Source organism: Salvelinus namaycush, chromosome 39 (assembly GCF_016432855.1).
Source record: "Salvelinus namaycush isolate Seneca chromosome 39, SaNama_1.0, whole genome shotgun sequence".
Lineage (NCBI taxonomy): Eukaryota > Metazoa > Chordata > Actinopteri > Salmoniformes > Salmonidae > Salvelinus > Salvelinus namaycush.
The window spans coordinates 4,817,377-4,844,595 of NC_052345.1; the positions used below are offsets into that span (position 1 = coordinate 4,817,377).

A 27,219-nucleotide genomic window follows, 5' to 3' on the forward strand; every position below is an offset into this window, starting at 1 on the left:
TTCAAGACCAAGACCAGGAGGGGGGCGAGGGGTCCAAGACTAAGACCGCGAGGGGGGCGAGGGGTTCAAGACTAAGACCGGGAGAGGGGCGAGGGGTCCAAGACCGAGACCAGAAAAATGTAAATCCACCATAATAAGAGTTGAAAATGTCCAGTATTTCTGTGTTCAGATTTCAGAAGGACATTCTTTAGACATTCAGAATGGATAAATGCTGAGGACAAAAGTTATCACTAATCCAAACAGGTCCATAAAAAGACAAGCTTACCCCAGTCTCCCCTTACTAATCGTTAGCATACAACTTTCAAGCAATTTCCCACACTAGTTCCTACCAGCAAATCAAGGAAATCCTGCTGAGCACAAAAAAATATCCTCAAACTTTGTAGTGAAAGTAATGGACAGTAATTTTACGAGTAAAGTAGGAACCCCAGGTTTCAATAGGGGATCAGATATTCATGTGTCATGAAAGGAGTGTGGGTATTTGGCCTGGCGAAGCTGGTTTACGTGCTGACTAGTGATGTGCAGTTTGCGAACAATTCATTATTTTTGAACGACTCTTTTGACTGACTCGAGACTCATGATTCATTCATTTTAGTCGTTTGTTTGACCTGCTAATGCTGGCCGCAATGAACCCAACAGCAGGGTTAACACACACTCTTCAGGCTCGGCGGCTCCAGAGACATGCTTTGACCACCAACTGTCTGTCATATGCAGGAAAATACACTGCTCAAAAAAAGAAAGGGAACACTTAAACAACACAATGTAACTCCAAGTCAATCACACTTCTGTGAAATCAAACTGTCCACTTAGGAAGCAACACTGATTGACAATAAATTTCACATGCTGTTGTGTAAATGGAATAGACAAAAGGTGGAAATTATAGGCAATTAGCAAGACACCCCCAATAAAGGAGTGGTTCTGCAGGTGGTGACCACAGACCACTTCTCAGTTCCTATGCTTCCTGGCTGATGTTTTGGTCACTTTTGAATGCTGCCGGTGCTTTCACTCTAGTGGTAGCATGAGACGGAGTCTATAACCCACACAAGTGGCTCAGGTAGTGCAGCTCATCCAGGATGGCACATCAATGCGAGCTGTGGCAAGAAGGTTTGCTGTGTCTGTCAGCGTAGTGTCCAGAGCATGGAGGCGCTACCAGGAGACAGGCCAGTACATCAGGAGACGTGGAGGAGGCCGTAGGAGGGCAACAACCCAGCAGCAGGACCGCTACCTCCACCTTTGTGCAAGGAGGATAAGGAGGAGCACTGCCAGAGCCCTGCAAAATGACCTCCAGCAGGCCACAAATGTGCATGTGTCTGCTCAAACGGTCAGAAACAGACTCCATGAGGGTGGTATGAGGGCCCGACGTCCACAGGTGGGGGTTGTGCTTACAGCCCAACACCGTGCAGGACGTTTGGCATTTGCCAGAGAACACCAAGATTGGCAAATTCGCCACTGGCGCCCTGTGCTCTTCACAGATGAAAGCAGGTTCACACTGAGCACACGTGACAGTCTGGAGACGCCGTGGAGAACGTTCTGCTGCCTGCAACATCCTCCAGCATGACAGGTTTGGCGGTGGGTCAGTCATGGTGTGGGGTGGCATTTCTTTGGGGGGCCGCACAGCCCTCCATGGGCTCGCCAGAGGTAGCCTGACTGCCATTAGTTACCGAGATGAGATCCTCTGACCCCTTGTGAGACCATATGCTGGTGCGGTTGGCCCTGGGTTCCTCCTAATGCAAGACAATGCTAGACCTCATGTGGCTGGAGTGTGTCAGCAGTTCCTGCAAGAGGAAGGCATTGATGCTATGGACTGGCCCGCCCGTTCCCCAGACCTGAATCCAATTGAGCACATCTGGGACATCATGTCTCGCTCCATCCACCAACGCCACGTTGCACCACAGACTGTCCAGGAGTTGGCAGATGCTTTAGTCCAGGTCTGGGAGGAGATCCCTCAGGAGACCATCCGCCACCTCATCAGGAGCATTCCCAGGCGTTGTAGGGAGGTCATACAGGCACGTGGAGGCCACACACACTACTGAGCCTCATTTTGACTTGTTTTAAGGACATTACATCAAAGTTGGATCAGCCTGTAGTGTGGTTTTCCACTTTAATTTTGAGTGTGACTCCAAATCCAGACCTCCATGGGTTGATAAATTTGATTTCCATTGATAATTTTTGTGTGATTTTGTTGTCAGCACATTCAACTATGTAAAGAAAAAAGTATTTCATAAGAATAGTTCATTCATTCAGATCTAGGATGTGTTATTTTAGTGTTCCCTTTATTGTTTTGAGCAGTGTAGATCATGAGCATAGAGAAGAAAAATACATGATCAGAACTGATAATGAATCACATGGTGCAAGAAAGACTGCAATTCATTGGTTATTGAATGTTATGGACACAGCTTTGTAGAATCAATACACACACAGCCTCTGCTCAACCAACTCAAACTCAAGAACTAATCTTTTGGGTGCTGCAGTTTGCAAACGACTGCGCTTATCACCCTCATGGTAGTCAAGCAATGCATTCCGCCAAGAGTCCTTCACAATCTAGTCCCTAACGGCCACAACTAGACCTCGTCTCAAATGTATCAAGGAATAATCTCATTTGTATGCCTAGCAATCAACAAATATACATTGCTTAAAGCACACGTTTACAAGTCTGTCACAAATGTCAGCTCCAATAAGCCCCCTTTGGTGAATGAAATGGGGCAGCAAGTAGCCTAGCAGTTAAGAGCATTGGGCCAGTAACCAAAAGGTTACCTGTTTGAATCCCCAAGCCAACCAGGTGAAACTAACGTGGCTATCATAAAGAACTACAAATGATCTGGACAAGACTGACGAATCGAGGCAAAGGTAAGAATCTCTGGATTAGCTAAATGTAGTAATTAATAAATTGATAATGTTAGCAAAGGTGTCAGCTAGAGATGACTTGCAGGGATTTGTAGTTTTGCATGACATGTCTACTTTGATGCTAATTAGCTGTAAAGTAAATAGAGCCGAATATATTGATAAAAGTCACCTTGTCCGAGAGAGATGTACATGGTTATCAAAACGTCATGCCAGGGTAAGCCTACACAAAACACAGCCCTTATTTTAAGTGTTTCTAAAATCCCCTGTGGGAAAAATTAATGGTGGAAAAACGATTGGAACCATTTCCGTTTGACAGCTAGGTTTTATGGGTATTATGACACCTCCACTGTAAAGCTCTAACAGCGACGCAAATGAACACAATTAGTAGAAAGATTTGTAATTTTTGACTGAATGAGTCGTAAAGATCAGAGTCAGTAAAAAGAGTGGAACTTCCCACCACGAGCGCTAACTGCTGACAATGATTCCTTTTTTACTCCGCTGGTTTCAGCTGGTCTCGGGGAGAAATGATGAGTCCTCATTGTTTCTGAGTAAAAATGTACCTGACACTGAGACAAGACTGATACACTCACTATGTATCTGGGGACCGGATTCGAGTACTACAACACTGCTGCCACAAACACCTAACAATTCATTAACCAGCTAGTCCACCATCATCAATGTTACCTCTTGAAATCCCAAAATCGCCAAAGTTTCTGCTATGTAGCTTTGGAAAAATGTGTCTGTCCAGGGTCAGCCTGAGTAGTTCTGTGGTGGTAGGGGGTATGGTGGTGGTAGGGGGTATGGTGGTGGTAGGGGGTAGTCTGGTGTCAAACTCCTCTCCCCTGTACTTGGAGCAGCAGTACCTGAAAGTGCCAAACAGTTTAGTTCAGTGCACTTCACTTCACTTCAGCTCAACAACTCAATTCAACTCAACTCAGTACCTGAAGGCCTTGATGCATTCCCATCCCTCAGTGATGTAGAGGGAGCGTCGGGTGCAGGAGTAAGGCATGGGGATCTCTCTCAGGCCATCCTTACAACACTGACGCAACAGCTTCTCTCTGTAGTGGTTCTCTGTAGGGAGAGGGGAAGGGAGAGAGCTCAGAACCATCAATCTACCAATCAATCGATCGATCCACCTATCCGTCAATAAATCAGTCCCCCACTCAATCAATGAATCATTCCATACATCAACCAAAAATGAACATAGCACTGTTTCTGTCACTGACCCAGTTGAGTTCTGCGTTGCAACATCTCAGCAGAGCGCCTCCTTCTGGACCTCCCTGGGCACTGCATGCCTGCAGAAGAGATGGAAGGGAGGGGAGGGAAACACAGGAATGGCAAACAACGAACTGTTCTACAAACCAAGAAACACAGATGTCTATACAAGCCCACTGGTCTGTCTTACTCAAACGTATGATTGGGCGACTCTGGAATGTTTTGCTTTTACTAATCTTCCCTGCAAGCTCACAGTAAACAAACAGAACATTGCAAACATGGCCTTTGGATGCCTGCAAAGGCCATGTTACCTTAATTTAACTAGGCAAGTCAGTTAAGAACAAATTCTTAATTACAATGACGGCCTAGGGGACTAAAATTAAAATAAATTAAATAAAAATATAGGACAAAACACACATCACGACAAGAGAGACAACACAACACTACATAAAGAGATACCTAAGACAACAACCATTAGAGGACTGACGTTACCCTCTTTCCTCGTGTTAACCATTAGAGGACTGACGTTACCCTCTTTCCTCGTGTTAACCATTAGAGGACTGACGTTACCCTCTTTCCTCGTGTTAACCATTAGAGGACTGACGTTACCCTCTTTCCTCGTGTTAACCATTAGAGGACGCCCGCCCGCCCGCCCGCCCGCCCGCCCGCCCGCCCGCCCGCCCGCCCGCCCGCCCGTCTGCCTGTCTGTGTTGTGTGCTACCTTGTCTAGAAGAGGTGGCTCCACCAGTGTTGGAGTAAAACAGTAGTCCAGCGTCAGTGAAGACACCCATGCTGTTGCTGCCCCCACCGTGGGTACAGCCTATGTCCCCCCCCTCCACCACCTGCCAGATCTGACGGGGGCACAGAGGAGTCAGAGGAGAGGAGTCAGAGGAGAGGAGTCAGAGGAGAGGAGTCAGAGGAGAGGAGTCAGAGGAGAGGAGTCAGAGGAGTCAGAGGAGAGGAGTCAGAGGAGAGGAGTCAGAGGAGTCAGAGGAGAGGAGTCAGAGGAGAGGAGTCAGAGGAGAGGAGTCAGAGGAGAGGAGTCAGAGGAGAGGGGTCAGAGGAGAGGAGTCAGAGGAGAGGGGTCAGAGGAGAGGGGTCAGAGGAGAGGAGTCAGAGGAGTCAGAGGAGAGGAGTCAGAGGAGAGGAGTCAGAGGAGTCAGAGGAGAGGAGTCAGAGGAGAGGAGTCAGAAGAGAGGGGTCAGAGGAGAGGGGTCAGAGGTGTGTTATCCAGATTTTAGCTTCAGATGATTGGCTGATCGACTGACCCCTCCACTGTCCCCATTACTCTCCTATCTGTGTCTCTGTCTATTGATTTCCACAGACCCACACAGTCTCCCTCACCTTCCTCTGTGTGAGCCTCTGTCTGTTGAGCAGGAACACAGCGTTGTCCACCACCACCAGACTGACCATGGCTCCTGGGTCTCCTCTCACCTGGAAGTTGAACTCTCTCCCTGGGTGGTAATACTCTGAGGGCCTGGAGCCAGCTGGACCAACACTCAACTGGGGAGGGGGGGGGGAGAGAGACAATGATATTTGAAATGTCTTTATTCATTTGGAACTTCTGTGAGTGTAATGTTTACTGTTCATTTGTATTGTTTATTTCACTTTTGTTTGTTATCTACTTCACTTGCTTTGGCAATGTTAACAAATGTTTCCCATGACAATAAAGCCCTTAAATGTAATTGAATTGAGAGGAAAGATAGTGGAACATGAGAAGCTGGTAGGTGAACCCTTTCCCTGGGTGGTAGTACTCTGGGGGCCTGGAGCCAGCTGGGGGAAGAGGGGGGGTTTGTTTTGGATCTAACACGACATAGGTCTGTCATCACCATAACGTAACTAATCAGGTCCTTCCAAACCAACTGTACTGAAGGATATAGGAGAGAGGACAAAGAAAATATGACTTTGTCCAAACATGACAGTTTGCATTCGTCTGTACAATCAACACTAATCAGTGATTATGTCAACGCAGGAGGGAAGGTATCAAGGAAGGAATTAAGGTTGTATTTGAACATTAAACATATCCTGGGTTGTCCAGTCCACTCACCGCCCCAACACAGGCATCCTCCACATCCACCCACACAGAATCAGCCACCACCTCCGAAGTCCCCGCCCACGGCAGCATGTAGAATGCCACAACGCGAAATGAGGGCATCATCTCCGTGGTAATGGTCAACAGAACGTTGGTCATGTCCTGACCTCCGACCTCTAGTCTCTTGGCAACGATGATTTTGCCCTTGTTCAACACCTGTAGGAGGAGTTTGAGACACACTTAATTTTTTTCACAAAATATTTCCTTTGGGGACAGACAAAGGTACATTTTGAAGACAGACCTACAACTATGTAAATGTATAAGCTATATACGGTACCAACATATGGTAGAAAATATAAATATACAGGGGTAACTTGAAAATACTTGATTTTGGATTGTAAAAAATCTGGACCATTTCGGTTTGCACTCACCAGCTGTTCACTTGAATTGTATGCTACTTCATTCTACTATATCCACTCACCAGGTATGTGAGGTGAGTGATGAGTTCCCTGTGGGCCTTGTCGGCAGCGTTGATGTGTAGACTGAGGCCAAGGCTCTGCCCCAGAGAGACTGTGGTGGTCCCAGTGGAGATATACAGGTAGTTCTGTTTCCGCTGGTCAAAGGGTGTGTAGGGGTGAAGGGTCATCTGCTGTCTGGCCTGCTGCTCTGGCTGTAGGCCCGTCTGTTTGGTCTCAGCCTGTGTGTTTAGGATTTACAGACACACACATGAAAACCAAGACACACACACGCTCGCACAGCCATACACAGATACACACACGTACACACATACATGGCCACACACACAGGTACACACATACATGGCCACACACACACGTACACACATACATGGCCACACACACAGGTACACACACGTACACACATACATGGCCACACACACAGGTACACACACGTACACACATACATGGCCACACACACAGGTACACACACGTACACAGATACATGGCCACACACACAGGTACACAGATACATGGCCACACACACACGTACACACATACATGGCCACACACACAGGTACACACACGTACACACATACATGGCCACACACACAGGTACACACACGTACACACATACATGGCCACACACACAGGTACACACATACATGGCCACACACACAGGTACACACATACATGGCCACACACACAGGTACACACATACATGGCCACACACACAGGTACACACATACATGGCCACACACACAGGTACACACATACATGGCCACACACACAGGTACACACATACATGGCCACACACACAGGTACACACATACATGGCCACACACACAGGTACACACATACATGGCCACACACACAGGTACACACATACATGGCCACACACACAGGTACACACATACATGGCCACACACACAGGTACACACATACATGGCCACACACACAGGTACACACATACATGGCCACACACACAGGTACACACATACATGGCCACACACACAGGTACACACATACATGGCCACACACACAGGTACACACATACATGGCCACACACACAGGTACACACATACATGGCCACACACACAGGTACACACACAGGTACACACATACATGGCCACACACACAGGTACACACATACATGGCCACACACACAGGTACACACACAGGTACACACATACATGGCCACACACACAGGTACACACACAGGTACACACACAGGTACACAGAAACAGACAGGCAAAGTTTTGTTTATGAACACTAAGAACCGATAGTTGTTATAACTGCTTAGGACATTACTGAGGGTGGATATAGCTGGTTATACTTGATTACAAGCACCATTAGCTCTACTGAGTGTGATTATAGAAGGTTGTAGCTGGTTATACTTGATTATAAGCACCATTAGCTCTACTGAGTGTGATTATAGAAGGTTGTAGCTGGTTATAAGCCCTGTTAGGGGTACTTACTGTGATGGTCTGCAGGTGTATCTCAATAAGCATGTTATTATAACTGGTTATAAGCACGTATAGCTGGTTATAAGCACCATTAGCTCTAGTGAGGTTGGTTATAACAGGTTATAGCTGGTTATAAGCCCTGTTAGCGGTACTCACAGTGATGATCTGAGGGCCTAGCTCAGCAGGCATGTGGATGGCGGTCCTGATGGTGCCAAGGTGGCTGGTGATTGGGTTGGCCAGGAGGCTCACCTGGACCGGGACGTTATGAGCCGGGGAACCATCCTGGAAACTCACCTGGATCTGAAGAACACCGTTAGAACCCGTTAGCAGGTAACCTGATCCACCATCCTGACCACTGCGCTCTCGTTTCTTTTAACAGAATGTAAGCTTGTGAGATGAAGATGGTAGAACGAGGCTAGTTAGAGATAAACACTTTAGACCTGGATTTGAACCACATTCTCTTATCACAGAATGATATTATTATATTGCATCTCTATGGCTCTTATCTCCAACGACTCATAATTCATTCAAATAAGGTTGATCCTTTCTGCCTATAAAGCGTTGATGTTGTGACATTACCATGACGTCGAAGGGCAAGCCAGGCTTGTAGTACTTTGGTGTGTCTATGAAGGAGAGGACGTAAGGGGACTCCACTATCTTAATACCAGACTTCTCTGCCTCCACCAGGTCACTGCCTATAGAGGAGGAGAAAGATACAAGACTGTGTTAGCCCGCTGAGTCAAAGTTTAGGCATTAGCTTGGGGAGCTAACACAAGTCTTTAGGTCTCAAGCAAGGTTTTAAATCAATCCTACCATAATTTGATCGACTGGGTTCTAACCTAGGCATTAGCTTTGGAAGCTAACGTGAGTCATCAGGTTTTGGATAGCCTGCATCTGACCTTCTTCATTCAAAGGTCCATTGTAATTTAATTCAACTTAATTCAATAAAACTTTATTGACCTTACCTGATTTGGTCAGCACTGAGGCCTTGACATAAATAGAGCTTCCAACCAGGGAGCGGAGGTCGGGGTAGGCCTTCCTGATCTCCGCCATGGTCAATGTAGCGGTGCCTTGCTGCAGCTGAAATGAAGGAAGGAAAATGGCGGTTGTTGTATGTTTACACTTTACGCTGAATTGATCTCCCTTTGATGTGTGAGGTGTGTATGACTTTAAGTTGCGGAAAGGGTCTAGCACTTCATAATGTAGTGTACTACCAGTACTCACATTGGTGACCTGCTTGACCGATGGTAACCGCCTCTTCTCCTTGTTCACCTCCACCCCAAACATCACGTAGGCCGTTCCCTGGACATCTTCGCCATACAGGTATCTGTGACCATAGAAATACAATGACTAGAATGGTCTCACCATACAGGTAGATGAGACCATAGAAATACAATCACTAGAACGGCCTCACCATCCAGGTAGCTGTGACCATAGAAATACAATTACTAGAACGGCCTCACCATACAGGTAGTGGTGACCATAGAAATACAATTACTAGAACGGCCTCTCCATACAGGTAGCTGTGACCATAGAAATACAATGACTAGAACGGCCTCACCAAACAGACAGCTGTTACCATAGAGCTAGAATTACCGGAACGAACATTTCCATTCAAGTCAACAGTCATTCTATGATGGGTGAGTTATTTTTGTGACAATTATCCATTATCACAACTATTATTACAGTGTTAATGCCGCTTTCACGTCCTGTCGGGAAACTGACGTTTCCGACTTGCTTACTCGTTGTAGAACGATAATACCCGCGTTTCCCACCTGGGAAGCATCAGAATCAACCAATAGGAAGCTCTCCGCAAATAACTTAGGTTAATTTTAACTCTGAGGTGCCGAGTATCCGAAATGTCATGAACCCGGCATTATTAACACTTTGTCTGAAGGGTACCTACATAAGGGTTTCATAAGCCATACATAACACATTAATAAGCAATACAGTAGGTCTACATTAGTGTTACTAACCTGGCTGTGATCTCCACCACCAGCTCAGTATCATCCAGACTGAGGAAGGGTTTCTTGGGAGTCAGTGTGACATTGAAAGCAGGCAGCACTGCAACAGAGCATCGTGTTAGCTCCCCAAGCTTCTGCCCAGGCTTTAGCTCAACGAGTAATAATATGGATAATAATATGGAGAGGGAACCACGTTGAATGACATACAGGCAGGCACACACATATTTACAAAGCTCTTCCACCTACCGTATTTCTTCACCTCAAACTCACTACTGAATTTGTTCTGTTGCCAGTTGTCAAATTTTGCAATGATCTTCCACGTTCCCTCACTATGACAGGCACACACAAACACACAGACACACACACGTATTAGCATTAGTAAATGGTAGTAGGATAGTGGTAACACTTTGTATGGACATCCTCTTCAACAGTATTCCAAGCACATTTATAACGGCTTATGAGTTATAACTGCTCTTAATGACAACATTCATTGAGCTTTATAACCTGCCTGCTTAATGATTTATAAAGCAAAGTGTTACATATTTGAAAACCAGGCTAGAAACCTCATGATGTTCTTGACTTACTTGACTATGTCAGGTAGAACGTGAGTATCAGCAAAGATTCCATTCTTGGCTCTGGTCCTGGAGATCTGTTTCACTACGACGCCGTCTGAATTCTGACACACACACACACACACCTTAAATCGCATGCAATATTACATTTCTAAAACATAATGAAGTGTTACTTTATATCATTTAAGACATGTAGGCTAATGGGCATGTGATGAACTTTTAGCAACCTGGAATTCAATGGTGATGGAGCTGTTGAAGGCCTGGAAGGTAGGTGTAGACACAAAGGCCCTGCATAGTACTGCAGAGAGCGAGTGCAGGGGAGAGATCAGACAGACAAATAAAGAGAGAGACGCTTTTCATCGTTCACATGAACCTAACATGTCATTGAGAACACTTCCTTTTTCCCTCTCCCTCATCCCCCTCACCAGTGTCTCCAGGTTTGTAGACGGGCTTGTCTGTCTGGATGAAGATGTATCCAGAGTGGAAGGAGACCATGACCACCTGTTCAGCTACGTGGTAGCCCCCAAATTCTGCTTTCACATTCACATACTGGTTCCTGGAGGACTCCTCATTCCCCTTGTCCAGATGCTCTGAAGGGAGCTGGGAGGGGAAGAATAAGTCTTTTATAAGCAGATATTAGCCTTTAGAATGTCTTGGAGGTTCAGTCAAAATGGCAGTTATTTATTCTGGATCATTAAGACACCATAATAAGGCATTATAAGGGGAACATACATACTCATGACAAGTCTGAATCACCTGTATGGTCTACTCTTGAGGGTGAGGTGTATTGAACTGAATCTAATGGAATCACCTGTTTGGTCTTGAGGGTGTGCTGAATTGAACTGAATCTAATGGAATCACATGTATGATCTTGAGGGTGTAGTGAATTGAACTGAATCACCTTTATGATCTTGAGGGTGTGGTAGCTGTTCGCCGGGCCGAGTGTGACAGTGTCCTGCAGGAGCTTAGTTCCCCCCCCCGGGTAGTTATGGACTGTTATGGTGACGGTTACAGGGCTGTTGAGGCCATGGGACTCTAAATAGATAGACTCCTCACTGTCTGTTCTCAGAATGTTAGGGGCTAGGAGGATGAACCTGGGGTGAGGGATGGGAGGGGGAGAAGAGAGGAGGCGAGGGAGGGGGTACATGAGAGAGGAGAAGGGATGAGAGGGAGAACAGGGAGAGGATTAAGGAGGGAGAGGAAAAGAGAGTGAGAAGATAACTTTATTTTAAAATCTTACCCATTTGGCAAACTTTGACATGCATACAGTAGAGTAGTATTTTAGTAACTGAAAGGAGTGCCTTTTGTGTTTATCTGGATACTTTTGGGAACACTGTACCTTGGTTCCAGACTGGTGTGGTCCTTCGGATTTCTTTCACTGTAAATAAATGAGGCATTGTTTTTTTCCTTTAATGCCAACATTTGGTAGTGCGACATGGAGGTTCAACAAGGTAGAGAAGATTCTGTACTTACTCATGAAGACCAAAATACGCATCAGGGTCCATATATTCAAATCTGAATGGGCACATTGAGTGTTATATACATTTCAGAAAAATTCAATTGTTCTTAGACTGATATTACTAATAATACATTATTGATCATGATTACATATTGCAGTTACGTGTAATTGTGAATTAGGAATAAAGTGAATTTTTAGATTTGGGCTGAATTAGAATGAATAGAATTCGAATTTTAGAGATAATAACCATAGACCCTACCGGTGGCGACTCCATGAACCCGGTGGCATCCTAAAAAGTTGAGTAATACATCTGTTAAAAACATATAAGTCAGGGAGTCCAGTTTAAAACAGCCCAGAAGCAAGTAAAAAATAACTATTTTTTTGTATTTTGAGTATTCCACTGTGTAATATACAACCCCAAGAAATCACACCTGTCAGCAGTCAAGTTTAAGAAATAGCGCTTTTAGTAGAGAGCAGAAACTTAGTACGCTCTACAGCAGCAAAGTGAACAGTTGAGAAAGGAAAACTTAGTACCCTCTACAGCGGCAAAGTGAACAGTTGAGAAAGGAAAACTTAGTACGCTCTACGGCAGCAAAGTGAACAGTTGAGAAAGGAAAACTTAGTACCCTCTACGGCAGCAAAGTGAACAGTTGAGAAAGGAAAACGTAGTACCCTCTACGGCAGCAAAGTGAACAGTTGAGAAAGGAAAACTTAGTACCCTCTACGGCAGCAAAGTGAACAGTTGAGAAAGGAAAACTTAGTACCCTCTACGGCAGCAAAGTGAACAGTTGAGAAAGGAAAACTTAGTACCCTCTACGGCAGCAAAGTGAACAGTTGAGAAAGGAAAACTTAGTACCCTCTACGGCAGCAAAGTGAACAGTTGAGAAAGGAAAACTTAGTACCCTCTACGGCAGCAAAGTGAACAGTTGAGAAAGGAAAACTTTAGTACCCTCTACGGCAGCAAAGTGAACAGTTGAGAAAGGAAAACTTAGTACCCTCTACGGCAGCAAAGTGAACAGTTGAGAAAGGAAAACGTACGGCACTCGGCGGTTGAACATCTGGGCACAACAGCTACAGAAAACACAAAGCAACAAAATGTGGAGCAGTGTTCCCTTCGCCATTTTGAGAGTGTATGGAAGTAAACTCTCATGACACTGGGGACAGAACTCTTTCACACAGAGACAACACACACTCCCCCTTGGATCCCAGCCACCAAAGAGTGTGCTATTTATATATATATATTCAAGCAATACCCACCCCTTTTATAATTGGTGAATACAATTGCTAACCAAACGCAGCTAAGCTTCAAATATGCTAAGAGGTCAGTTGCTTTTGTAATCCTGTAACATACCCCAAATAGTATGCCTCCTCTGCATCTGTGTGTGTAGCAAAGACAGAACATTTTATATTCCCAATATGAATCATACATCACTGGGATCCATGGCTGTGCATTATTTTCTAAGTTATCTTGATCATGGCTTATACACTGCTCAAAAAAATAAAGGGAACACTTAAACAACACAATGTAACTCCAAGTCAATCACACTTCTGTGAAATCAAACTGTCCACTTAGGAAGCAACACTGATTGACAATAAATTTCACATGCTGTTGTGCAAATGGAATAGACAAAAGGTGGAAATTATAGGCAATTAGCAAGACACCCCCAAAAAAGGAGTGATTCTGCAGGTGGTGACCACAGACCACTTCTCAGTTCCTATGCTTCCTGGCTGATGTTTTGGTCACTTTTGAATGCTGGCGGTGCTCTCACTCTAGTGGTAGCATGAGACGGAGTCTACAACCCACACAAGTGGCTCAGGTAGTGCAGTTCATCCAGGATGGCACATCAATGCGAGCTGAGGCAAAAAGGTTTGCTGTGTCTGTCAGCGTAGTGTCCAGAGCATGGAGGCGCTACCAGGAGACAGGCCAGTACATCAGGAGACGTGGAGGAGGCCGTAGGAGGGCAACAACCCAGCAGCAGGACCGCTACCTCCGCCTTTGTGCAAGGAGTAGCACTGCCAGAGCCCTGCAAAATGACCTCCAGCAGGCCACAAATGTGCATGTGTCAGCATATGGTCTCACAAGGGGTCTGAGGATCTCATCTCGGTACCTAATGGCAGTCAGGCTACCTCTGGCGAGCACATGGAGGGCTGTGCGGCCCCACAAAGAAATGCCACCCCACACCATGACTGACCCATCGCCAAACCGGTCATGCTGGAGGATGTTGCAGGCAGCAGAACGTTCTCCACGGCGTCTCCAGACTCTGTCACGTCTGTCACATGTGCTCATGTGCTCAGTGTGAACCTGCTTTCATCTGTGAAGAGCACAGGGCGCCAGTGGCGAATTTGCCAATCTTGGTGTTCTCTGGCAAATGCCAAACGTCCTGCACGGTGTTGGGCTGTAAGCACAACCCCCACCTGTGGACGTCGGGCCCTCATACCACCCTCATGGAGTCTGTTTCTGACCGTTTGAGCAGACACATGCACATTTGTGGCCTGCTGGAGGTCATTTTGCAGGGCGCTGGCAGTGCACCTCCTTGCACAAAGGCGGAGGTAGCGGTCCTGCTGCTGGGTTGTTGCCCTCCTACGGCCTCCTCCACGTCTCCTGATGTACTGGCCTGTCTCCTGGTAGCGCCTCCATGCTCTGGACACTACGCTGACAGACACAGCAAACCTTCTTGCCACAGCTCGCATTGATGTGCCATCCTGGATGAACTGCACTACCTGAGCCACTTGTGTGGGTTGTAGACTCCGTCTCATGCTACCACTAGAGTGAGAGCACCGCCAGCATTCAAAAGTGACCAAAACATCAGCCAGGAAGCATAGGAACTGAGAAGTGGTCTGTGGTCACCACCTGCAGAATCACTCCTTTTTTGGGGGTGTCTTGCTAATTGCCTATAATTTCCACCTGTTGTCTATTCCATTTGCACAACAGCATGTGACATTTATTGTCAATCAGTGTTGCTTCCTAAGTGGACAGTTTGATTTCACAGAAGTGTGATTGACTTGGAGTTACATTGTGTTGTTTAAGTGTTCCCTTTATTTTTTTGAGCAGTGTAGTTTCTATAAAGAAAATACAAAAACGACATTGATTTACAGCGAGACCCGCAAAGGACCGGATATTTATCAGATTAAATGAAATGTACATGTATTTCCAAGAGCAACGTGGACATACACTGCATATCAGAGGACAACCGTTTTCAATGACATTCGCATAATCACTCCAATCTGTATAATACACGACTTCTACACAAATCAATAAAAATGGAAAATAACCTCTCTCCTATGGTTATTTATGGTGAAACAATTCCGTTGTCAAACACTTTGTGTTGTTAATACATACTGTACCTTCAGTCCCAGTCTCCCACACAGACATTTTGGCCATAGAGCAAAGTGTCTCGTAGCCTGTTTACACCAGACTGAATGCAGGGTTCACCACTGTTTCAATAGACAGTGGGTACACATGGATGCGCATCACAATGATAAAATATAAACTAAACTGGACAACCTAGTCACCATTTTGAATAATTCTATTGACACAGAAGCGCTACTGTACCTAGCAAAATAGTGTCGCAGCGATAGCTAACTAAACCATTTTAGCAGGCTAGCTTATCATTTTGGCTAACTATGGGGCAAAACAATTCACAAATGTACCGTTAATTAGCCAACGCAAAATCTCTTCTGCGAGCAAACACTGCAGCGGGTTCTATGGCATCTCCACTTTCCAAGCATATTGAGCTCAGCATTCAGTCTGTTTTAACCAGGCTAAAGGTATTGTTTGTCTAACACAAAGTTAACAGTCCATCCTCATACTCCTAGGTCTGGCTTCAGGGTGATGTTTACCATAGGTACAGATCTAGGATCATATTCCCCTCCCCCAACCTTAACCATTTAGTGGAGGAAAGTGAAAACTGACTCAAGATCAGCATCTAGGGGAAACTTCCCCCTACACCCCGGGGTCAGAGTCGGAGGAGTCGCTGTAGTCTGCAACCAGTGACGTCCTCAACACCCCAGAGCAACTACTGTCATGGTCCTCCAGCACTGTCCCACAATCCTCTCCTTTCGATCGTCCTCTGTCCTCTTCTTCTGTGGTGGTGTTAAGAATCTGCATCTCCAGAGATCTCATGTGAGTTTCAACCATTTCCAGTCTCTGCTCAGGCGGTGCAACTCCCAAATCTGTCCCCCCAGTCCTTTGTGTTTGTGCAACGTGTAACTCCTTCCCCTCCGGCGAGAGACTGTTTCCTAGATCATTGGTTCCTGGGTCTGATTTCCTGCGGGTGACTGTAGCGCAAGCCTCTGGTTTGTTCCCAGAGCCCTCGGTCCTCCTGTGGATAACCACACACAAACTATCAATCAACTGTGTAGCAAATATGGGGAACCCACTGCAACAGGTTAGCACAACGACAAGGTGGCTTAGGTTACATGAACATTACTGGGCCTGTTTTCACAAAGCGTTTCAGAGTAGGAGTACTGATCTAGGGTCAGGTCCCTCCTGTCCATGTCATCTTATTCATTATCATCTAGAAGGGAAAACTGATTCATACTTTATGATGTTGATAGATCCACTAACATTCATGTAAATTGTAAAGTATTTTGACTGTGAAGTCTATTTAGTTGTGTGTCGGGCCCAAGGAAGATTATCTGTCGTCATTGGCGTCAGCAAATGGGAAAATTCAAATTCCCCCATTCATTGACCTACCTCCTTATGAGACTGTGTGGGTTCGGGGAGGAGGCTTGGGGACCCAGGGCTTTGGCCACAGCAGCACCTTTCCCCTGTAGGCCCAGCTTCTGAAGTAGGCTGCCTGCAGCGCTACCTGGTGTCAGAGTGGGGGAACTGAACCAGGAGCGGCTAGAGATCTCCTTCCGCTTGTAGTTCTGCCTGTCATCGTAGGCTAGAGGAAGGGGATGAGGAGAGAAGGAGGCATGGTGTTCTTTTATGAAAAAGTAGTGTGTGTGTGTGTATGTGTGTGTACGTGTGTGTGTGTGTATGTATGTGTGTGGACTTGCCTGTGTTATAGTGTGTATGAACAGTGTATGATTGAGAGTCTGGTTTAGAGTGCATTATTATTCTCTGTGTGTGTGGTGTACATGCCCACTTACAGTCAGGAGCTGTGTAGGTGAGCAGTGCTGCTAGTTTCTTGTCCTCCTCTTTCTCAGGCAGCAGAGGGATGGACAGATTTGTCCTCTTTCTCACGGCGTTGTCTTTCTCCTCCTCCTCCGCCATCACTTTCTTCTCAGTCTGCGTATTAGATCAGTGGAGATGAACAGTTAAGTCAGCAGCCCTGAAGACAGACCTACACCTATCCACCCTATTTACACAACGTACATGCTATCCAGTTACGCAAGTCCCATTGAGATACATCTCTTTTACAAGGGGCTTCTCACATCCTCGCCGCCTTTTAAACCATACTGGAGGAAAAACTTCCAGGGTCCCTCCACACTGACCTACTTCTCCAATGCGTTTTAAGGAGGCAAGGACATAGGATACGAGGAATCAAGGAAAGACTATTTGACAAAGAGTCAGAGTAATTCCATGGGCGAATCCCAATCCTCTCTCTTTCCTCCTGAAGTGTGCACTCGTTCACTACTCCCCACAAATGTAAAAGCATTGGATTGGTGTAGGCATGGCTAGAACAAGTGTACACTTCAGGAGAAGGGTAGAGATTCTAAATGTGGCCTCGAGTGCATTGTAAATTGTAATTACTTCGCTACTATGGACCATTTATTGCCTTACCTCCTCACGCCATTTGCACACACTGTATATAGACTTTCTTTTTTTCCTATGTGTTATTGACTGTATGTTTGTTTATTCCATGTGTAACTCTGTGTTGTTGTTTGTGTCGCACTGCTTTGCTTTATCTTGGCCAGGTCGCAGTTGTAAATGATAACTTGTTCTCAACTAGCCTACCTGGTTAAATAAAGGTGAAATCAAATCAAATAAATAAACAGTTATGATCTGAATACAGTGCATTTACCCTGAACTTCCTGCGGAGCTTGCTGTTGAGTATGAAGTCGTCCTTCCATCCAGCCTGGTGATCCTGTAGCTCAGACAGAGAGGGAAGAGCCTTCCTCAGTTTCTCCTTGTCCTTACCACCGTGGTCCAGCTTATACATGGGGTCCGTCTCTAACTTCTCCTTCTCACTACGCTCTGGGGAGACACACAGAGGGAGCAGGGACGGGAAAGGAGGGGGGGATAGGGGGGTGGTAGAGAGAGGGAAATAAGTGGGGTAGGTGAGAAAAGAAGAGAGCACACGAGAGAGATAAAGAAATGGAAGACAATGAGGCCTAAGAAATGAGCAGACAAGACACAGGAATGGAGTTATAAATTAACTGATATCAATAGTGCCATTGTTGGAAGAGAATTGGAGTCCATTCTGTTTTGTGGTTTGACGTATTAAAGAATAAGAGGTCACTAAAAGGTCGCTGAGAGGTCAAATGTCATTAGTTGCCAGGGATGAGGATGTTTGTTGACAGCCATGTCCCATCCTTCCTCTCACACACACACACACACACACACACACACCTAACAGAATGTAAGGTCAACGAGGAGAAATAAGTTACCTGTAGTGAGGATCTGTTCATTGTCAGCCATGTCCCATCTCTCCTCCTTCCGCTGCGCACCGCACACGATGACGTAATCACAGGTGGCTGGGTCCGTCTGCATCTCAATGTAGTTCACACACAGGTGACACTTCATCCGGAACCTGAAGAGGAGCACACAGGTAAACACGCACAGATGTATGTACTGGCCTTCAGTGTGTCTGATTGAGATGTGTCTGGTCTTACCTGTAGATTGGCGTGGTGTAGTAGGTCCCCACTTTCTTCTTCTCAGCGTTATAACGTACACCTGAGTGACACAAATGTATGATAAGAAATGGCTGTAATTAATTATGTTTCTGAAAAAGGAAAACGTATAGCAACTTGCTGGAAAACTGAGAATGTAAGAGAGAGAGCGAGCTTACCCATGCCGATGTGATTCTTGCAGCCATCACACCAGATATTATAGGGCATCTCAAACCTGTGAAAATACATAGACAAGAGTCAGTTTCCTGTAAGCCATCAAACTACTGAATTTGATGTGTGTGTTTGTGTTACTGACCGGATGATGAGGATACCCTGGGACAGTTTCCTGGCCCTCTCTCGTAGAGCATGGGTTCCATGGTAACCATTGAGGGAGCCATGCTAGAGAAAGGGAGGGGGGGGAAATGGAAGGGGGGAAAAAGAGAAAGTGAGAAAAGAGTCAGAGTGAGAACAGGTTGAAAGAGGCTCACGTGTAGATTGATTTCTTAACTCCATTAACCTATTGCGCATCTATTATTATATGTGATGATGGTCAGTAGTCATATTTACCTTCTGTGGGTCGAAGTCCGGAGGGTAGTAATGGTTTTGTCCTTTCCTCTCACCCTGAGAAAGGAGACATGGAAAAAGAGGAAAGTGTGAACATTGTTACGTTACAGTAACATATTCGGTTTTCTTACATGGATAAGGGAAAGGGGGAACACCTAGTCAGTATTCAACACACTAGTAGCTAACAGTGTCCTTGGAAAATGTGCTCTTTTGTCCACCACTGGTGGCACCAGCTTTTCTCTATATGGATAAGGGGAAGGGGGAATAACTAGTCAGTTGTACAACTCCCGCATTTAACCCAACCTTTCTTAATTAGATAGGTGCTGCCTTTAAATCGACATCCTCGTCACGGCGCCCGGTGAGCAGTTGTTGTTGGGGGTTAACTGCCTTGCTCAAGGGCAGAATGGCAGATTTATCCACCTTGCCGGCTCAGGGATTAGAACCAGCGACCTTTCGGTTGCTGGCCCAACGCTCTTAACCGCAAGGCTACCTGCCGCTCCAGTGGGGCTTCCTCACTGAGGAAACCTGGTGCCACCAGTTGTGGACAAACACTAAAAGAGCTAATTTTACAAGGACGCTAATGTTAGCTACTAGTGTGTTGAACACATTTTGATGTAGCCTGAAAACGTACCATGTTGTTAGCTTGTACAGCGCACTAGAAGATAGCCTTTGTCACCTAGGGAGAAAACACACGGTCATATCTTCGTTTTTGTGTTTACAAATGTTTGCACACCTTGAAGTTAGCTATCTAACTTAGACGTTCGAAATAAGATAGCTTATTTGCAAGCACAACTGCTAGCATAGCTAACTATCTCACGCTACCATCTTGAATAATATGCAAAAAAAACGTTTTAGGAATGTAACAGGAGATGTGTAATTAACACGAATTGTAACCGAAACCTAACTGTTTTCGAAGAAAACAATTGAGATATCACAAAGTAGCGTGCTCCTTACTGTTTTCCAAAGCATTAGCTAGCAGAACAAAATCGACAACAGTGCATACACAAAAACGTCACTTCCGTTTTGTGAGTAACGTCACACATTGGGGTCTGCTTTTTTTTTAATCGTCTCTGATTAATTGTGCTTGTACAAAGATTTCTACTTTTTGTGAAGATATTTTCGTATACTTATTTTTGTACCCCAAGACCCATTGGAAAAGTCCACAACTATGACAATTCACCTTTTTACCTCCCTCTGTTATAAGTTGTTATGATGAAAACCAGAGCGTCCATCAAAGTGAAGGGACATGGGCAGTCAGGAGACAGGTCAAAACTCCTGGATAATATCAACATAACTCAGTTAGCATAGGCCTACTCACACATGGCACTGGACTCTGGAGAAACCTCAGACTGTGTGTGTCTGCCAGGGGGGTTATAACTAGAGTTTTGACCTGATGGATGTGCCAGAGACGTGAGGGATACCCACTACAGGTGTCTCCCTTAACAGAGAGAAGAAACAGTCTGACAGGTAATGACTGAGAGTGGGAAAATACATTCTCTCCATAACCATTCTATTCTGGATCTTGGTCTGACCTGGGTCAGTACAGTATGTCAAATAGGCCTAGGCCCTACTTACATGACCATGATTGAACCGGACTGTCTCTCCAGCTTTTAAAGGATTTTTTTTGAATTTCACATATCTCTGAATATGAAAATATTTCCCCCACCAAAAAAGATGACAAAAGTAGCTTTTTAGGCTACTGACTTCTGTGTCAATTTCTGGGAAGGTCTGGGAAAATGATGGGCTGCTGTCTATCAAGGATCAGGTGATTAGGACTGGAGGGAGGGATGCAGGGTAAGGAATGGAATGGAAGGGAGAGATCAGGGATACAGCAAGAAGGATGGAGAGAGGGAGGGAGGGATGGATAAAGTGAGAGGGGGATGGAGATGTTGTGGGTGGAAGGAGGGAGGGATCAGGGATAGAGGGAGACTCAAAAGGATGGATGGAGAAAGAGATACTCAGGGTGGATGGAGGGGGGAAAGGAGACAGATGGAGGGATAGAGGGAAAGATATTCCCGGGGCAGGTGTCTGTCTGATCCAGATTTACGTTGTAAACAGCATTCCGAAGTTTGATATTCTGTGGCATTGAGTTTGACATTCTGTGGATAAATCCCCTTAGAATGCTTCCCATTACAGGAACGCTGCTCCCATCTAACATTCCTGCCCGGCACAGACAGACAAGCCCTATATGGGCTGACCCAGAGAGACCAGCCCTCTCCGCGGTCCAACCACCGCTAGGAATGCACAAGCCAGCAATGCTCAGGAAGAGACATCGATCTGACCTGTCTGTCTATCAGTCTGTTAGTACCATGGATCCATCCCTTCATCCCTCCATCAGTACATGTCCCTATCACTCTATCAGTCTGTCCAGTGGATCCCTCCGCGATCTAGGCCTAGATTACTCTATCATTCTATCAGTCTGATAGAAAGGATCCCTCCTCTAGGGCTAAATGGGTCTATCAGTCTATCAATGGGACATCTCAGAGAGTGATATGTCTATTGCCAGGAATCTACAGACAGCAACCTCAGAAATAGCTCTCTCCTAAACCAGTAGAAGCCCTTACAGAGTAGGATAAGTTCCCCCTAGTCATGGTCACTTTTGCATCTTTCTCCCTTAATGGTTCATGTTAGCAGGCCGTGTTGGGGGGACTTTAGCTCAGTTGGTCCTAGAACTGTGCTTAGAGAGCCTGTTGCACCATCGAACAACACTGTAAGCCCATCAGACAGAGACAGGCAGACTCTGAACCCTTCCAAGAGAGTTTATCTTTATTTACTGCTCTACACCAAACGTTAGGAGAAGAGATTTGAAACAAATGTGTTTCCACTGATCCCTACAGGGCCTGATCCAGTTGTGTTTTGAACCTGGGCCAAGCAGTCTGGTAGAGTTGCAGGGAGAAAGACTGCTCTAAGATCAGTTGAAGTATGTTTCTCTGAGGTTAATGGTTAAGATTTGGCAGAGTGAGACTGATCCAGAGTGGCATTATCTGATATTGAAAGGTCTGTAGATCCCCTATAAACAAGTCACCTTCACAGTAGATAAGCTGCGTAAGGTAGAGGCTGGAAACAAGGTAGCCAATGAGCAATGCTCAACATTGTTATCAGACATTACTACAGTGCACAATTAGTAACACCATCAACCATTGGCTAGGTGTAAGGAATAAGGATATGACACTGCAGTGACTGGCCATCCTAGATGCTTTTGTGATGAAGGCATCATGTCGAATCGGGATGACCGCCGTTTAACTCCGAGCTTTCTCTCCAGGCGAGACATCAGCACTCCGGGTAAGAGACGGAATACAGAAAGAAGCTCGGAATACACATTCATCTTCCGGTTAATCCTCTGGGAAAACATGGAGCGTGAGAGGGCAAAGGGACTGACACATTCCTTCCACCTCCCACCCGGAGACAAGGATGAAGATGGAGAGAGAAAGAGGGAGGAGAATGAGGAGGAGGGATACAGTGATAGAACAATCCCCTTGGTATTTCTCTTGAAGATATGGTCTGGAATTTAAAGATGTCTCAGGTAGAGAGGAATGAGAAGAATCTGACAACAGTGTCACGTATGGAGAAAATAACTCATATAGGCCTATACAGACAATGGTGTATCATGCATATAGTATGAAACAAATGTTTTGCATAGGGTATTTGGAAATGATCCCTTTTAGCCCAGGAAGGCCATAGAGTCAGCAAGGTTTGATTGACAAATGTCTCGGCTGCTTGTTTGAATACCACAAGGCAAAAAGACACCAACCTTCAGATGACAATGTCTTGGAGTGTTGTCTGTGTCTGTGCTCCTTCTCAGTATACAAAATTGGACACATGGTTTTCCGTAACCATGCTTACTCACATAATTTTTCCCTCTGGGTTGTAGGCTAAGTCACTGTCTACACCATGTACCATTCTGTAGCTGAGGGCATCTACACATTCCTGCACGGTTGACATGTTCAATCCCAAAGCCTCTCAAGTCTTCCTAATTCTGTCGTCACTGATTCCAGACAGTAACATAAATACATCAGATTGTATCTGATCGTACTTCTGATTTTCTGCCTTACTTTAGCTGTTACTGAGGTATTCTACCTCCCCTGGCCTGGTGCTACACTACATACAGTAGACCTACCATCACACCTTAGCTGTTACTGAGGTATTCTACCTCCCCTGGCCTGGTGCTACACTACATAGACCTACCATCACACCTTAGCTGTTACTGAGGTATTCTACCTCCCCTGGCCTGGTGCTACACTACATACAGTAGACCTACCATCACACCTTAGCTGTTACTGAGGTATTCTACCTCCCCTGGCCTGGTGCTACACTACATACAGTAGACCTACCACCACACCTTAGCTGTTACTGAGGTATTCTACCTCCCCTGGCCTGGTGCTACACTACATACAGTAGACCTACCATCACACCTTAGCTGTTACTGAGGTATTCTACCTCCCCTTGCCTGGTGCTACACTACATACAGTAGACCTACCATCACACCTTAGAAGCCCAATTCATTCCATTTCTGACATGGTGTCGTCCTAAAGTCAGTTTTCGGTAATGTGACCATTAGGGTTCTTACTAATTGCGTAGCGTGTATTTACCTCGCCTTAAATCCCAGAAAGAACTTCTCCAGGTAGAGGAGGATGGAGAGACGTGGAGCGGAGACGACTGATGTAAAAAAACAGAATGTGTATAATGTGACGGTTTTACAGGAGCTATGTTTAAACCTTAAACAGTCTGTCTCTCTCTTCAGAGGCAGGAAGGGGCTTAGAGCTGTATCAGGCCTGACCTGGAGCTACTGAAAACCCCATGTATTGCTTCAGTATGTACAGTATGTCATCATGAAGACAGTACATGAATGGTGCTGAGAGATGCAGGGACAGGTAAGTCAGGTAAAGTGATGGCTGATGACAGAAGAAAAAGGGAAGAGCAAAAGTAGTGGAGAGTGGAATCGACTCGGTCGTTTTGTCACTGTTGATGATCAGGATGTTCACCTGGTGAGAAATGATCAGTCATACGGTCCGTGAGCGATTAAAGACGTCATTGAGAGTTTAGACAAGAGACTTGAACGCATATCCTCAAACATCATTGGCTTCACTTTCCCACCAGGAGGGTCAGTCACCAGTTAGATGTGGTTTGTGTCACAGTCATCACATGATGGTCAGCAGCATCAAAACATTATGAAAGCTCTTATCAGTCTGGAAGATTATTGTCTGAATTGGTCACTGAATAAACCCTCTGAATCAATGCAGTCTGACACACACACACACACACACACACACACACACACACACACACACACACACACACACACACACACACACACACACACACACACACACACACACACACACACACACACACACACACACAAGCAGAGAGAGAGCTGAATTGGCAGGTGAGCTGCATCTCAATATCCCTCGTGGACACACACTTACACACACCCACACGTGCAAACACACACACACACAAAAGAGAAGGAATGAAGGAATGATAGCTGATATCATCTTGATATAGTGTCATATTAGGCCTAGACTACATGCTTTCTTCCGCCCATGGGCTTATTTGGTTGTGATTGTGAAAAGACGGTTTGGGCGCCCAGTGTTTTTCCATGTTACAGATACTGACACACACACACACACACACACACACACACACACACACACACACACACACACACACACACACACACACACACACACACACACACACACACACACACACACACCCACACACACAAGCAGAGAGAGAGAGCTCTATGGGTAGGTGTGTGTGTGTGTGTGTGTGTGTGTGTGTGTGTGTGTGTGTGTGTGTGTGTGTGTGTGTGTGTGTGTGTGTGTGTGTGTGTGTGTGTGTGTGTGTGTGTGTGTGTGTGTGTGTGTGACTATTAGAGGGCCAGATGGGCAGGGTTATGGGGCTATTCCATTGGCAATCTCAATCAAGCCCAGCTAAAGTATTTGAAATGATTTGGTCTGATAATGTGACCTGACAAGCCCACATTTCCAACCAAATCCCTGAATTTATGGAAGAAGTTACTGAAGATCTGGGAATGTCAGTCGCCAGTCTCGGAATGTCCATTAAAATGTCTCCTGTCATGTTTTTTTCTTCTTCTCTTTTTTAATTACGACCATCCCTTCCCTCTTTTATTTGAACTCTTTCTTTGCTGGCCTGAAAGAGACAGAAACACATTCTCACTTTCTGCCTCATTTGAACATTGACCTGGCGGACTTTTGTCTTAACTGTGTATTTTTCTATGTCCTCAAGTCAATGTCCTTCCCCCAGGTCTTTTGTTTCTATTACACCCCCCCCCTCTCTCTCTCCCTCTCTCTTTTTCTTCATCTGTTCAAGTGGTAGTTCTGCCTAGCATCAAATGCCAACCAACTCAACCTCTGACCAGCCTAGTCCGTCGTTCAACTTCAAAACAGCTTTAAGTTATTAGCCTCCAGATTTCATTTTTCCCATGAAGCAGCCTTTGCATCCATCGGAAAACACCTGGGCTGGGGCCCTCAGAACAAAATTTATACCTGTTAAATATAATCCCAATATGACACATTTCTTGGTCAAACACCCATCCAACAATCAAACCGCTAACCGTCAAAACTCAAGTGAGTCTACGGGCTTGGCGCTTTGGCGAGGAACGGGTTAGTGTACCCCCCCTCCGTTTCACCCCCCCTTCTTTTCGGAGGGATATATAATGGAGGTTGGGACTCTGTTGCATCTCAGCATCACTCGTGGACACTCATCCACTGTTCAATCGTTTACTTAGAGAGGAAGAGGGATCAACATAAGAGAAGAGGGGAGATATGAGGTCTCTACTGAAGCTGGTTGTTCTGCTGTTCTGTGTCCAGAGAGGAGAGGGACACTGGCTGCGCTCACTACTCGGTAAGGACGGATGGGGGTCACGACTCACGACCTTCGACATTAGAGATGGGACAGGATAGAATTTCTTCCTATTTTCATCAGTTTTGTACGGGGTTGTATGTATCTAGATATTGTTGTGTACTTTGAGATTGGTTTACATCAGGATGATGTTTGACACTGGGACTTGAGTGACAAGGCATACACAGTCACTGGAGAATTTTGGGAGCATATTGTGTGATTTATGTTCTGAAGTTTTTCTGTAGGGTAGCACTGACTATCAGTCTACTGCAGTCTATAGTGTAATGATATCTGGTCCAAGCTGGTGTGTTGAGTGTTTTAATAACCCTCTCTCTTTATCTCCATCTTTCAGAGCAGCGAGGGCAAGCATCATCCCCCCCATCAGAGGAGGAGAGGAGAGGTGGAGGAGGAGAATCCAACAAAGGGAACGACAACAATAAGAACACAGGAGGTTCCGGATTCGGAGTAGAAGACCAAAGGGGTTCCGTCCCATCCCCAGCCCCAATCATCCCAATCCGGTCCCGCCGCTCTTCAACCCAATGTCGTCTCCGCTCCGTCCTCCTCCAGGTACGAGAGCTGGGTCTGGGCTACGACGCGGACGAGACCGTCCTCTTCAAGTACTGCAGCGGAGACTGTCCCCGTGTCCGCTCCAACCATGATCTGACCCTGACCAACCTGCTCCTGAGGGGGGCCCTGCCCGAGCAGAATGGAGAGCTGTGGCAGAATGGACCATGCTGCAGGCCCACCCACCACGAAGATCTAGCCTTTTTGGATAACGCCCATCGCTGGCACAAGGTGGAGAAGCTGTCGGCTGCAGGGTGTACATGTGTGGGTTAATGGGGAGGAGCTGGACATGAAGGGGGAGGGCCTGGGACGGAACATTCACTTTTGGGCCGTGGCCATTGGCTGTTCAGAATGCATTGGGAGAAGCAGAGAGGCTCAGGCTGTGCTGTAAACAAGGAGATCCAGGAGGAAAGAGATTAGATGTAGCTATTATTTGCTAG

At 45.8% G+C, this 27,219-nt stretch overlaps 3 protein-coding genes across 8 annotated transcripts in view; 1 reads left to right on the plus strand and 2 right to left on the minus strand.

The window, feature by feature from the left end:
• The window catches only part of LOC120032521 (complement C3-like), a 29,008-nt gene extending 15,827 nt beyond the window's left edge, over positions 1–13,181 (minus strand). For 2 of the 4 annotated variants that reach the window (XR_005473830.1, XR_005473831.1), the window contains exons 1-20: positions 12,264–12,293; positions 12,019–12,060; positions 11,885–11,923; positions 11,447–11,639; positions 10,971–11,145; positions 10,773–10,843; positions 10,558–10,649; positions 10,220–10,302; positions 9,986–10,073; positions 9,234–9,336; positions 8,975–9,089; positions 8,589–8,704; positions 8,166–8,309; positions 6,570–6,785; positions 6,104–6,304; positions 5,401–5,559; positions 4,778–4,907; positions 4,068–4,136; positions 3,783–3,912; positions 3,526–3,704 (exon numbers count right to left, since the gene is read on the minus strand). Coding sequence is in view for 2 of the 4 variants with exons in the window: in XM_038978656.1 (XP_038834584.1) it covers positions 3,526–3,704; positions 3,783–3,912; positions 4,068–4,136; positions 4,778–4,907; positions 5,401–5,559; positions 6,104–6,304; positions 6,570–6,785; positions 8,166–8,309; positions 8,589–8,704; positions 8,975–9,089; positions 9,234–9,336; positions 9,986–10,073; positions 10,220–10,302; positions 10,558–10,649; positions 10,773–10,843; positions 10,971–11,145; positions 11,447–11,639; positions 11,885–11,923; positions 12,019–12,060; positions 12,264–12,314; positions 13,043–13,125 (2,479 nt within the window). In the remaining 2 variants the exon portion in view is untranslated. Of the gene's footprint in view, positions 1–3,525; positions 3,705–3,782; positions 3,913–4,067; positions 4,137–4,777; positions 4,908–5,400; positions 5,560–6,103; positions 6,305–6,569; positions 6,786–8,165; positions 8,310–8,588; positions 8,705–8,974; positions 9,090–9,233; positions 9,337–9,985; positions 10,074–10,219; positions 10,303–10,557; positions 10,650–10,772; positions 10,844–10,970; positions 11,146–11,446; positions 11,640–11,884; positions 11,924–12,018; positions 12,061–12,263; positions 12,315–13,042 lie in introns of those variants that run through there. The other 2 variants (XM_038978657.1, XM_038978656.1) reach the window with 2 other exon arrangements.
• Positions 13,182–15,093: 1,912 nt separating this feature from the next.
• On the minus strand, positions 15,094–20,359 carry LOC120032915 (coiled-coil domain-containing protein 130 homolog). Of its 3 annotated transcripts, none has more exons than XM_038979174.1 (11): positions 20,303–20,359; positions 19,980–20,024; positions 19,352–19,405; positions 19,101–19,183; positions 18,964–19,019; positions 18,788–18,848; positions 18,563–18,705; positions 17,977–18,149; positions 17,102–17,240; positions 16,701–16,893; positions 15,094–16,326 (listed from the first exon to the last, which is right to left on the minus strand). In XM_038979174.1, the coding sequence occupies exons 2-11, from the start codon at positions 19,980–19,982 to the stop codon at positions 15,948–15,950; spliced, it is 1,284 nt and encodes a 427-aa protein (XP_038835102.1). In that variant the 5' UTR covers positions 19,983–20,024; positions 20,303–20,359; the 3' UTR covers positions 15,094–15,947. The 3 variants fall into 3 exon arrangements, with proteins under 3 accessions (XP_038835102.1, XP_038835104.1, XP_038835103.1); XM_038979176.1 differs by lacking the exon at positions 20,303–20,359 and adding an exon at positions 20,254–20,272; XM_038979175.1 differs by lacking the exon at positions 20,303–20,359 and having other exon boundaries at positions 19,980–20,211.
• A 5,780-nt stretch (positions 20,360–26,139) lies between these two features.
• On the plus strand, positions 26,140–27,052 carry LOC120032468 (persephin-like). The gene is made up of 2 exons (XM_038978574.1): positions 26,140–26,218; positions 26,568–27,052. Exons 1-2 carry the CDS (start codon positions 26,140–26,142, stop codon positions 27,050–27,052), a joined length of 564 nt encoding a protein of 187 aa, XP_038834502.1.
• The last annotated feature ends 167 nt before the right edge of the window (positions 27,053–27,219 follow it).